The sequence below is a fragment of the Eublepharis macularius genome, chromosome 12 (genome assembly GCF_028583425.1).
Source record: "Eublepharis macularius isolate TG4126 chromosome 12, MPM_Emac_v1.0, whole genome shotgun sequence".
NCBI classification, from domain to species: Eukaryota; Metazoa; Chordata; class Lepidosauria; order Squamata; family Eublepharidae; genus Eublepharis; species Eublepharis macularius.
The window spans coordinates 21,961,457-21,974,125 of record NC_072801.1 but is presented as its reverse complement, the minus strand read 5'-3'; the positions used below and the strand labels follow the sequence as shown (position 1 = coordinate 21,974,125).

The following is a 12,669-nucleotide window of genomic DNA, read 5'->3' as shown; positions in this document are numbered from 1 at the left end:
AGTAGACCCCTAAGCTGCAGAGACCATATGCTGCCTTCAAAATCAAAAAAGGGTGTTTATTTATTTTTTTTAAGTCGGCGACTTCTCAACATGCCTCCTCCTTCTGCCAAACAGAATTATCAAGCGTCACAAATAAGGAAACCTCTTTCTTGCCAGAAGCATCAGACTCGCTTTGTGTTACCATGGTTTTTATTCAATCATTTCAAAAACATTTCCATTAATTTTTCTGTCAGAAGCAGTACCGTCGAACAATAAGCGTCTGCTTCTGTGTTGCCTCCATTAAACTCTGGGGGGTTAAAAAAAAACACCTCCAACGCCTGTGCAAATGACATAATAAACCCAACGGGGGGGGGGGGGAGAGCGACTGAGAGATGGTTTTGAATTGTGGTTTAAATTTAACTTTTCCCTGCCAAGCATAATTGCAGAAATGGATCGCACTAGAATGCAAGGACGGGCATTCGATCGTCCGTGGTGATCTTCAGGTTCATTCTGGCAACCGCTCCCTGAGCACCCCCCCCCAACACCCATGCCATGCACAAAAACAGAGACACAGATTTGGAGGAGAAGGAGGGGGTCTCTGGAGAACAACATCCCTCTCTCTGGGATCGCACCAGACACTGACTGAAACCCCAGTTGCATTCTGGGATTCCAGGCTGTCCAAAATTAAGATGGTGGGAGATGCTTCCTTCCTCACAGTTGAGTCACTGTTACTACCACAGGAGGAGGAGGAGGAGAGGGAAATCCTTCTCAGGCTCAGCTGTACCATCCATCCCAGAGTTGATGGGTGCGTGTGTGTTGTGTATTCATTACACCTCAGGTGGATATCACAAGCACCACTGAAGTCATACTCCAAGTACATGGGACACAAACTTTGACAGTCTTTCTACACGTCCTGATATGCATCTTTTGCATCATTCTTTGAGATGAGATAGATGAATATGCTCCTGCTGATTCCGCACATGTTGGATAATGCACTTCCAATCCTCTTTAGGAGATCATTAGGAACTGAATTTTTCGAGTGTGAAACAGAAAATCCACTTCCAAACGATAGCTAAAGTGCATTGAAAGTGCATTATCTAACGTGTGCGGAATCAGCCAGTTACAGGTGAGATCTGGTTACTGGCTCAAGGGCTCTAAGCAAGCTCCACAACTGAACAAGTGATGTGAACCCACAAGTCCCTGTTCTGAGTTCAGCTCATGCTTCACCCTTACTGTCCGTCCCCTCGGCTCTCTGCTAAACCACACTAGTGAACACAAGGTTTCACTAGAGTCCTGCCGCTCTTACTCACTACTGGAAAACTGGGTTTGATTCCCCCCTCCTCCACTTGAAGCCAGCTGGGTGACCGCGGGTCACTCACAGCTCTCTCAAAGCTCTCTCAGCCCCACCTACCTCACAGGGCGATTGTCGTAAGGATAATAATAACACTACTCTGAGTGAGCGTTAAGCTGTCCTGAAGGGCTGTCTATAAATCAAATGTTATTATAATATATTATTATTAAGGGAGATTAAAAGCACAAACCTAGAAACCAGGAACAGGTATGGCTAACGATTTAAAAACAAATTCTTAGCACAAGTCAGAAACGCCAGTCTAATTCTCTGCTAATTTTTTATCGCTGCAAAATGTTTTCCAAGTAATGAGGTAGGAGGAGGAGGGATTCAGTAACCAAGGAACCGCTCTTTTGAGGTCAGAGTCATAAAAGGAAGAGAGGAGGCTATGTTCAGTACTGAGCAATACTTTGGTCCGTGCACATGTCAGACAACAGAAAAGGCCACTTGATTTTCTTCAAAAGGAAGGGCAGAATTCAGAGTCTTATACTAAGTGCAAAATATTTCTTAAAAGCTCGCTCTCTGCTGGTCAACAGAGCACCTGAATCTTTAGCTAAATGTAACAAAGCAGGGCAAAGATGCATAGGAGAGCATACTACAACCCCCCCTACCTGCCCTGCACAACCAAATGCAACTTTTAACGACATGCAACCAGGGTGGAAGTCGGGCCCTCCCCATTTGTGCTTGCGGGGAAGCCTGAAATCTGTGATCCTGAACCACCAGTCCTCCGTGGGCATTCTATACATCCCCCACTACAGCAAAGAAGGGGAACGAGCTCGTAGGAGTTGCCAGACGGGGATCCAGTCATAATGGCTTCGATCCTCCTTATGTTTCCTGCTGATGGACCAGAGCAACTTTCAAGGAGTCCCCGTTCTCGTTGCAGACTCTTGCTTTGCCCGTCCCCACAGCTATTCTTGGGGCTTCCACTACTACAGGATTTAAGGAGGTGTGTGACAAGCTGCAGCGAGGAAGAGGGAATACACCTGCATACACGAAACAGGGAAGTTCCCTTCCGAGATCGCTACTGTGCTCGTGGTGCATGCAATTGTCATTTCCGCCCCGCACAAGGTGAAGTGGCCAGTTGTTGAAATCAGCCCAGGGTAAATGTACCATTGAGGGGGCCCTTGGGGGGGGGGGGGCAGGAGAAACATCCTGAAAGGGCAGCCTCCAAAATCCAGAATCTACTTCCCCCACTTGCTGATGTCCGCAGTATCATTCTTTCAGGTCACCCAAAGAAATGGAATTTTTCAGAGCTTCTTTGTTTGCTCCCCGTAGCCGTGCCCTACCTGTGAAAAAGAGATGCCTCTTGGTGCTCTCCTTCCTCTTCTCCAAGCAGGGGTTCAGAAGGCGAAGGAGCTGCAGCACACGCTCCTCCCGACGCGACTCTGTCAGGCAAGCATCGTTCATGACCAGATACGGGTAAATCTTCCCATTATGGCCTCTAATATAGAGCCTCCGGGCCGCGGTGTTATGTTTTTGTACTATCTCCACTCTTGGCATGAATCTATCAAGAGAAAGGAGAGAGATAAACGCACCTGAGCTTTCCCTAGTCTAACGCAACACTTCCCTCCTCCAAGATGAAAGCTGCAGTTTTTAATACAAAACTGAAATGCCGTACCGAAATGTGAACAAAAGGAAGCTTATTAGCAACCGACTATCAGTAAAATTAATGTTCCTCATTATGAATGTTTATAACAAAATGTAGCCCAGTGTGATATCCATTATCTGGCACGGCCAAGATCATTATTATGGGCCAAAAAAGCTTCCACAGCTGAGTTTGCGTCTTTGTCTCCTCTAAATTGAACAACAAAAGCATCCTCTTTAGAACAGCTTGTTTGCTATAGCTCAGGTTCTGATTTCCAGGCTCACAGACTGACACCGCCCCTGCTCCTCGCCCACTGTAGGGGCGCCCCACTGAGATCATGCAATGGATTTAGAGTGAGTCCAAGAGTCTCAGAAACCCATCCTTCGCCTTCTGAATCCTTGTTCAACTAGAAACCAAGGAGTCAAATTGAGTAAAAGGCAGTGAAAAAGAGAACATTTAAATTTACGCACATACCCACACGTCTCTCATAGTTCTATGCTGCCACTCCATAAATGGCTTGCCAAGTTTGCCAGTTCAGAGATAGTGGCAAACTATGGCATTCCTGAAAACTGGGAACTAATTAGCACATGGGGCACAAAGACAGAAGGGACAGGCTGGAGGGACCACCAAAGCCTGAGGCTCCTTCCAGGCTGACACATCATGCTTAACCGTGGATGGGTATCATGTCTCGACTTATGCACAAATCAATTGTTCCATAACTGGGAAACTTTTGACTGCTAGGCACCACCGACTTTTATTATGGAGCCTGATCATTCAAGAATGGCAAAACACACTTCCAACTCCCAGGACTACTCTCTGTTAGGAATGGGGAGGTCTATGAGAATACAGATGCTTGCCAACGTGGTTGGAGTCATCTTTTGGCACCTGCCATTCAAACTGATACTATGCCATTTTCCTCAAGAGCATGCTCCCATCTTCCTGTTTCCACTTTTACCGTGCAATCTTGATGTAATAATGTGTCGGCTTCGGCATGAGGAACTCGCCAGGAATTTCCACTTCGGCTGTCTGGGCGGAGAAGTTGCTCAGAAACCGACACTTTTCTTCAATGAGGAAGAACTTGGGCAGCTGTTTGGTTTTTGCCTCGAGGATTTTGATCCACTTCTTCAGCTTTGAGATAAGGTTGTGGAGTTTCATGGAGCCCGGCACACTGAAGTCGAAGTCTAGAGGAATTCAAGCAAAATTCCACTTGTTAGAAACTTGGGATGACAGAGACCCAAACAGTTTTGGTTACCACAGATGCAAAATCTTAAGTATATTCATGGTATTAAAAACCAGCCGGACCTATTTGGGTGACAACAACTTCAAAGAAATTGGGTTGGGTTCCACGGAACAGAACAGAGGGGCATACCATTCTCATATAATCATGTGTCCTATAGAGTCTCTCAGTTTGCACTCTCAGCCAAAAAGATAAGATCTAACGTGGTACTGAATGAGGCTGTTTCGTGACTCCTGAGATAGTCTGGCATACTGTATTGTTTTAATTAATTTTAGTAACCTATACAAACTGCGATAATGGATTTAATTGTTTATTAGTCGATGTTTGGTGAATTGTGACGGCCTATGGCCATAGACAATAAACTCTTTTGATGATGATGGTGCCATTCTCATCAATTACCCCCTCCCCTAACTGTTCTTTAGGGTCCCAAGTCTCCCTGGAAACTACAGGAGGCATTTTGGATTGCAGCGGGAGAGGGGATATGAGAAAGCCCCGCTCTGTGGGTGGAAATCCTACCAACCATAGAAATTTTTCAGCAGACTCCAAGCCACTAATTGACCAGAAAACGTAAAAACTTCTGTATTTCAGTTGAGTGATATACCATGTTAAGACCATTTCTTTAAGGGTTTTTTGTTGTTGCTGCTGCTGCAGCTTTTAAAGCCAAGAAAACTTAGTACTTCTAAGTTGCTTGATTTTTTTTTTAAACACACACTTTGGAATCTGGAAGTTCTACCTTATGCACTAATACATATTTGAAAGCAAACTTAAACGTTGTGTATAAGTTACAGATTCCAGTGACCCCCTGGCACTATTTCAGTGACTACCAGAGTACGTCAAGAGAAATCCAGTGCTTAACATGGATTTGCCTGTGTCCAGGGGTCTTTGTTCCTGGCTCTGAAGATCAGATCGCTTTGTTTCAAGCAAGGCTTTCTGGCATCTCTTTGCCTCTCCCTTTTCAAGCTAGCTTTACTTTATCGTATCAGTTTTACAAGTCTCGCTCTCTGAAGCCCTGGCGAACAGGTGAGATCTTACGAAACTCAATATACACTTCTGGCTATGCGGTCCACATAAGACATGCTTACTTCTACCTCTCATTCCTAAGCAGGATACCAATACCTGTTCGAGAAACCTTTTACCCAAGGTATGCACAAAATCTTTTGTCACAATGTGTCAACAGGGCAGGATACTTTAATTACACAATATGCTGACTGTATGATTTTTAAAAAGATAAAACTTGTATTCCAAATCAAGAGGTTTGGAAGACAAGGCTAAAAATGATGGCTGCCTTTCCTAGAAGTTCTGTTCGTTTTTACAGAGGCAGCACAAAACCCTTTTGTACCTGCAAATGTTATAAAAAAGCTGATTATAATTCCAAGTCTACCCTCTAGTGAAGAGTTGGAGTAAATCACTGGGGCAAAAAAGAAAGAAAGAAAGAAACACTGCACAGGTATCTTCCTCTGGCACCTTGAAGTGCAGAAATATACCAAACTGCTAGTACAATATTCTTGCTAATGATATGCAAATACCTGAAGGGAAAAAAATATTCAGCGGTGTTAATTTTTTAAAAAAGCTATACACACAACCTCAAGCCATTCATTGCACCATAGGAATCACTCCAGTTTCCTGAAAATACCTATTTTAAATTCTTTTTTTAAAAAAAATTGGGAGGTGGTGGTGGTTTTGCTTCTTAGTAGCAGATGGGAACGACAGAGAGCACTCGATTAATTAGCGGTCTTTGTTCATGTCACAGGGGCGCCATGTGGAGCGCCTGTTGAAGTAAACCCAGGTTTTTCAAAATGCAAAGAAATACCAGCCACAGGAACCACGTAGGATGGTTTCCCTGTACTGCAGATAGCTTAATTAGGGCAAATGAAAAACCCTTTTCCCTGTCAATCTGAATTCAAAGCCAACTCTCATTACCTGGAACTACAGTTTGGACAAGAGCATTATGGTTACATTCAGGAAAGGGAAATATGGACTTGCCAGTAAGCTTTTGTTGTCGATAGAAACAAAACCATTTTGTAAAGGATGGAGGCACAGATGAAATGACGTTTTGTATCTATATTTAGGGTAGGCAAAGGTAGTCCCCTGTGCAAGCACCGAGTCATTACTGACCCATGGGGGGATGTGGCTTCCTGACGTTTTCTTGGCAGACTTCTGTTACAGGGTGGTTTGCCATTGCCTTCCCCAGTCATTTACACTTCACCCCCAGGAAACTGGGTACTCATTTTACCGACCTCGGAAGGATGGAAGGCTGAGATTTTAACTATTTGAACGTCAATGTTTTAAATATTAGAATTACTGCAGTTCCCAGAGAACTATATGTGTTTTAAGATAAAATTTTAAATGCTAAATGCAGCCGGCTACCTGAACCTGGCTTCTGCCAGGATCGAACTCAGGTCATGAGCAGAGCTTGGACTGCAGTACTGCAGCTTACCACTCTGTGCCATGGGGCTCCTCCATTTTCTCCCCAGTAGGAACCCAAACAACATTAGTCTCCCTTTCCTCCATTTTATCTTCACAACAACCGCCGTGTGAAATAAGTTAGGCTGAAAGCGAACGACTGGCGCAAGGTGACCCAGCGAACTCACACGACAGAGTGGAGAATCAAACCTGAGTCCTCCAGATCGTAATCTGACACTCTAACCACTACACCACGCTGCCCCTCTATATAAGCCATGCCACATAGTCTAACCAACACAGACCCCCCAAGATGTTCGAGGCAGAAAACCCATCCATCCCACTGATGGCAATAAAACAACAGACAAATTGCTTTCCCCAACATCTGCCACCCACGGTGATTCCCCCCTCACCCTCACGAATGGCATAACCTGTAACCAGACTGAAAGATCTGCTGCCATCCAGATCAGAGCAACATTGATCAGCCATTAACAAACTCCACTGCGGTGAGTTGTCTGCCTCAAGAGCAAAAAGAGGACATCGTGTCCAGCTCCGCTTAAGAAAAGTAAACTCAGTTTGGGTTGCATCTGAACTTCAGGGGAGGGGCCGTGTCTTAGCAGCAGAGCAGCTCATTTGCTTTGGGTCAACAAAGTCCCAGGTTCGATTCCTGGCTTCTCCAGTTCAAATAATCAGGTAAAAGGTGATGTGAAAAGACCTCTACCCGAAACCAGGGACAGCCCCTGCCAATCGGAAGAGACAAGATGGACTCTAACAAATGAGTGATTAAAATGTGGAATGGGCTGCCAGAGGATACAATGATGGGCACAAGCGTAGACAGCTTTAAAGGAGGGTAGGTCTATCAACAGATACTAGCCATGGTAACTAAAAGAAACCTACACATTCAGAGGCAGTAAACCCCTGAGTACCAGTGCTGGGAGGCCTTGGCCTCTACTGCCTTATTGTTGACCCTCCATAGTAACCAGTTGTGTGATACAGGATGCTGGATTAGGTGGACCGCTCGTCAGATCCAGCAGGTCTCTTTTCATATTCTTATGACCAAGGGTCTGACTCTGTACAAGGCAGCTTCTTGTGTGTGTTCCTGGCTTTTGCCAAGAAGCCTGTCTTTGCAGGAAACCACGAAAATATTCTAAGAACTGGACTCCCGTCTGCAACACGCTTATCAACAGCTCTGAAAATTCCAAAGGCTCGGCAAATCATCACAGCAGAGAAAATACCTTGTGAGGATTTCGGAGGTCCAAAGGCGTCCTCAGCTTCAGAGGGTGCCGAAGGCCAGCCTTCATTGACTTGAGAAAGCGTTAAACATCCAAGCCATGACTACAGTTGAGACCAAGAGACTGCACTAATTGGAAATTCATTCCCAGCCATGTCTGGCATGGTGATTAACCTGCCTCTAAAGTGAGAGCGCAGGTTCTATTACAGTCGCAAATTAATCAAAAAACTTATTTTCTGCAAAATGAATTCAATTCAGATGCTCCCCAAAAGGCAAGCATATTGACCAAATTAACAGCGGCCATCTCCCTCTACCCTTCAACTCTGAACTGAAGTTTTATAGATTTCAAACAATCTCATTCAGCACGAAACTCAAATGGTTGTTGAAATCCCATAGTTACATGTATCCTATCATAACGGAAAAAGTAAAAGTTTCAAAATCCACAAAAGAGGTCAATAGACTTTACTATTCTAAATTAAAAGTTTACAGAAATCAGCAATTATTTTGAAGTAATGGATAATTTTTAGAAAACAGGGCCAGTCCTTTTCATAGGACATTTGAAGGCACGGCACAAAACCACCAAGGCGACCATCATAAATCATGGGTTCCATCAAACCCTGGTTAGTTCTAACACTTGAATACACACAGGCCAACAAACTGGGGATTTACTGTTAGTACCAAGCCAAGGTGTCAAACTCAACAAACTGGGTTTTATTACTTACATCTGATAGACTAACCAGAGATTGTATGCAAACCACGTTTGCAGAAATGCCCTCCATCCTAGGATTCACCCCTGCAATTCAACCACTGGGTCATGCTACATCAATGTCTCAGGGGCTCCTCTGCCAAACTGTAGCTAGAAGAAAGGAAAAGTACTGGGAATGATGCATTCGTCTTCCAGGCACAGAGCACTTTAGTGCTTGCATATGCTAATGTCTTTGGCTAAAGTAGGACAATGGTATACCATCACACACCTTGCTAGAACATCACCCCTAAAAGGACAGAGAACAGACAACCAAATGGCTAAGTTTTCCTCTTGAGGCAGCAAGATTTGAACGACCCATGACGGGGATCAGGGGAGAGAGTCTCTCCAGGGGAAAATATAAATTCTCACGACATGACGAAGAGGCCGTTGTCTCTTACAACTTTTGACCGAGGAGGCACTTGCCATGTAGGGCTAAACCTTTACCTAGGAACTCCATCCTGCCTGTGTGTCAAGGAACAACGGAGAGAAGTACCAACTCTAAGAGCTAAGGTAATGCTGACCTATAAACCCTACAACTGTAGAAATACTAGTCTATCCTATTTAAACATGGTTTAGGAAACAATACTTATTAAAAAGGAAGATGCCCCCCCCCCCTAAAAATGTTATACCCACACAAAAATATTACTGGACATAACGTTAATGTAAGATGACCCCTCTTTTTTGAAAGAATACCTGGGTATTCTGAGTAAATACTGTATGTATAGAGCAGGGCTCATTTTGAGGGGGAATGCGCAGGAATGCAGTTCTGGCAGTTCCCCAGAGGTCACATGACAGGTGGCCCTGCCCACCTGACTCTCAGCCATTTTGGGCCCGTTTCGGCCTGGATTGGAACCAAAACAGCCCGGATAGGGCCTCTGACGGGTGGTGGATCACTCTCCCACTCAGCCCGATCCTGACCATTTGGGGCCCAATTTCGGCCCTGAATGGCCAGGATTGGGTCCAAAACAGCCAGGATAGGTGATGTCAGGGGGTGTGACATATGAAAATCAGTTATGCTAATGACACACTTCCGGCAATGGCAAGGGGTGTGGCATATGCTAATGTGTTATGCTAATGCGTTATGCTAATGAGTTCTTCCAGCTCTTTTTCTACGAAATGACCCCTGGTATAGAGCGTTGGGAAAAGTGACTACGTGTGTTCACCTTTTCTTTGTACCCTTGCTCAACCCAATGTTTAAACAGACCATGTGTACTCTTTCTTTTTCTTCATTAAACTTCCCCATATTCTGAATGCTCTAAGTCTGATTTCTATAAACACACCACGCTTATTTGGTCTTGTTCTCTGAAGTGCAGCAATGGGCAGAGGCAGCGAGGAAGCTTACCATCCCTGGTGTGCCATATCTCAAAACTGCAAAAGTGCAATCACTCATCCCTGCACTAGCTTGCAGGAGCAAAGTGGGAGACACGGCAGCTTAGGTGGAACACTAAAGGGCAATGCATGTATACAGTATTGGATATGCAAAGAGGGAGATCCTCTGTGATTTGCTGGTGGCTGTGGTTACTGCCCAGTTTGGTTTTCGTACACCCTGGGAGTAAGGGAAAGGGTGGTGGTGCCAAGTGAAGGCCTGAGACAGCCGTGGGGCTTTCCAGCCTCCAGCGCCTTTTCACACCACATTTTAAACAAACTATAGTTCACTGCAACGTCTCAATGTTTCTGAAACATACTTTGTTTTTTCAATTTTATTTGCAGAGCCGAAGCCCTCTGTGCTGCCTTTTAATTTGTATTGTAAAATGGAATGTTCTATCCCTTTAAAGCAAGAATCATCATTCTGAATGTTAATACCTGGAGATTAAGGTATTTGTAACACACACACACACACGCACAAATCCTAGTTTTGTTGAAAGCTTTTAATCCAAGTTTTGTTGAAAGCTGCATCTGGGGAGGGGGGGGACCAGATGTTTTTGAAAATAGAAAAATGCCATTTGCAATGACTGCAGCTGGATCCCTTGGAATTTCCAGATAATGGGAAAGAAGCAAAATATGTCAGCTACTGTTTTCTTCCCTAGCGGCCCCCACGCATTAAATCTGATCATATGGTTCAAGGCTTCCATTATCTACTGCCATGGAACTGTTGTGCTTCAAAGATGACTTCACACAGTGCTTAACGTGCTGCTCTGATACAGAGGGCACCTGGATGACTTTCGCAAGAATCCCACAAGAGCACTTGTTTCCATGATCACAGGCTGCGGTCCAGAGAGCAACTTTACCTGCTCCAGTGAGATGTCGAATTGTCTTCTGTTCACAGCAGGCAACCCTCCCCCCACCCCCATACCATAAATTACTTTGCAAACTTGAGTTTCCAAAGCAGCACACCATACAAGTAGCGTGCAGGACTGCTGCTACAGAAGTACAAACCGGTTGGTGTGGATCTGTGGGACCTGGCTCTGATCAGCTCAGTGCTCGAGACAACCTCCGTAACTTGAGCCAAACTGGCACGTTTAACACCATCCCCGATCCTTCTTAAATTTCTTTCAAAAATGCCTATTCCTGACTTTCCAAGGGAGCTAACTACTATCAACAGCAACATTTAACACAATAAAAACCCTAATTTCGACATATTTGAAAATACAAACCCATTCAACATCCAAGCTGCACCCATAACAAACAGGGACACAAATGGGGTCCTGAAAGCTTTATATTTTGTCAGCTTATGTTACACAGTCTCCATCAAAACACACTTATATCTTGCTTTACATTGCAGTTTCCCTTTTTCCTCACTTGGCCATGAAATGTATAAAGTGCCCCTGGCCTACCAAAAGGGAAAAACAAACAAAGCAACACATTTTGAAGATGTTCTGAAAGAGTTCTATGGGTACAATTTTGAAATGTGTCTTCCAACAATATAGCATGAAGCAGGTGCCCTCCACTTTCTATTTTTAGTTCATTAGCCAGTTTGGTGTGGTAGTTAAAGCACAGAACTCTAATCTGGAGAACCGGGTTTGATTCCCCACTCCTCCTCCACAGCTGGGTGACCTTGGGTCAGTCACAGCTTCTAGGAACTCTCTCAGCCCCACCCACCTTATAGGGTGTTCGTTGTGGGGATAATGATAACATACTTTGTAAACTGCTCTGTTGTTAAAATATTTCTACCCTGCCTTTAAATCTAGAGAGCCATAAAGCAAATAAGGAAAATCCACTAAAATCCACTAAAATCTGCAAGGCTTGCTAGAAGCAAAAACACAACCATTGTCCAGGTTCCGTGTCCTCCTCTTCCTCTTCCCCTCTCCCCCACCCCCGTACCCCAAAGATGGCTAGCTAATACCTCTCATGGGCTCCAGGCTTCGCAAACAAGCACAGAAATGTTCTACTGTGTTCTTGACACTGCCCTACGGAGTGCCTAAGACATCTCTGGGGACCACAAATTCCCTTTAAAAATGAAGCGTAAAAGAAGTTCTGGACTGGGACCTATGACACTGTAAATACTAAGTCTGGGCGCCATTTGCAATTGGCCATCTGGCTAACTGAAAGGGAAATTAAACACACACACTGTAATGCGGCCCACAACCAACCTCACTAGATATATGAACATATGAAATTGGCTTATACTGAGTTAGATGATTGGCCTCTGTTTATTTATTTAAATTTATATCCCACTCTCCCTGCAAGCGAGCTCACAGCGGATCATAACAATACAAAAAATACAATAATAAAACATGACAGCATAAAATATAAAATCACCAAGCAATAATACAGTATTTTAAAACAGCCATGCACCCTAACCAAGCCCATGGGGCAGGGTGACCAGCTATCAGATGGATACAGATTTGGGGGCCGGGGGAATGCAACGACACCTTCTACTTTGTGGTCTACATTGACTGGAGGCAATTCTCTAGGATCTCAGAGAGCCAGTTTTTTTCTCAAATCCTGCTTCTTTCCGTTCGCATTAAGATGTCAAGGACTTGGACTTTTGTGTGTGCAAAACAAGTCTGTTCCCATGAAGCAGCTGCCCCTCCCCACAAACTATTCCACCAGAGGCTAAAGTGGATTTCGGCCTGCCTGGACACAGCTTCCAAACCCTACCTCCAGCCTTCCCCCTCCCATAAAATAAACCCAGTGTACCAAGAATTACGTTATGATTGTCCAGGGTCTGCAGCCCAGCCCCTGGACTTACCTGGAGAAGAAG

The 12,669-nt window shown here is 44.6% G+C and overlaps 1 protein-coding gene across 1 annotated transcript in view; it reads right to left on the bottom strand.

Annotated features, from left to right (window-relative positions):
- The window catches only part of TRRAP (transformation/transcription domain associated protein), a 138,656-nt gene that overhangs the window by 13,551 nt on the left and 112,436 nt on the right, over positions 1-12,669 (bottom strand). The window contains exons 66-67 of the mRNA XM_054993020.1: positions 3,868-4,093; positions 2,614-2,831 (exon numbers count right to left, since the gene is read on the bottom strand). Coding sequence (XP_054848995.1) covers positions 2,614-2,831; positions 3,868-4,093 — 444 coding nt within the window. The remainder of the gene's footprint in view (positions 1-2,613; positions 2,832-3,867; positions 4,094-12,669) is intronic.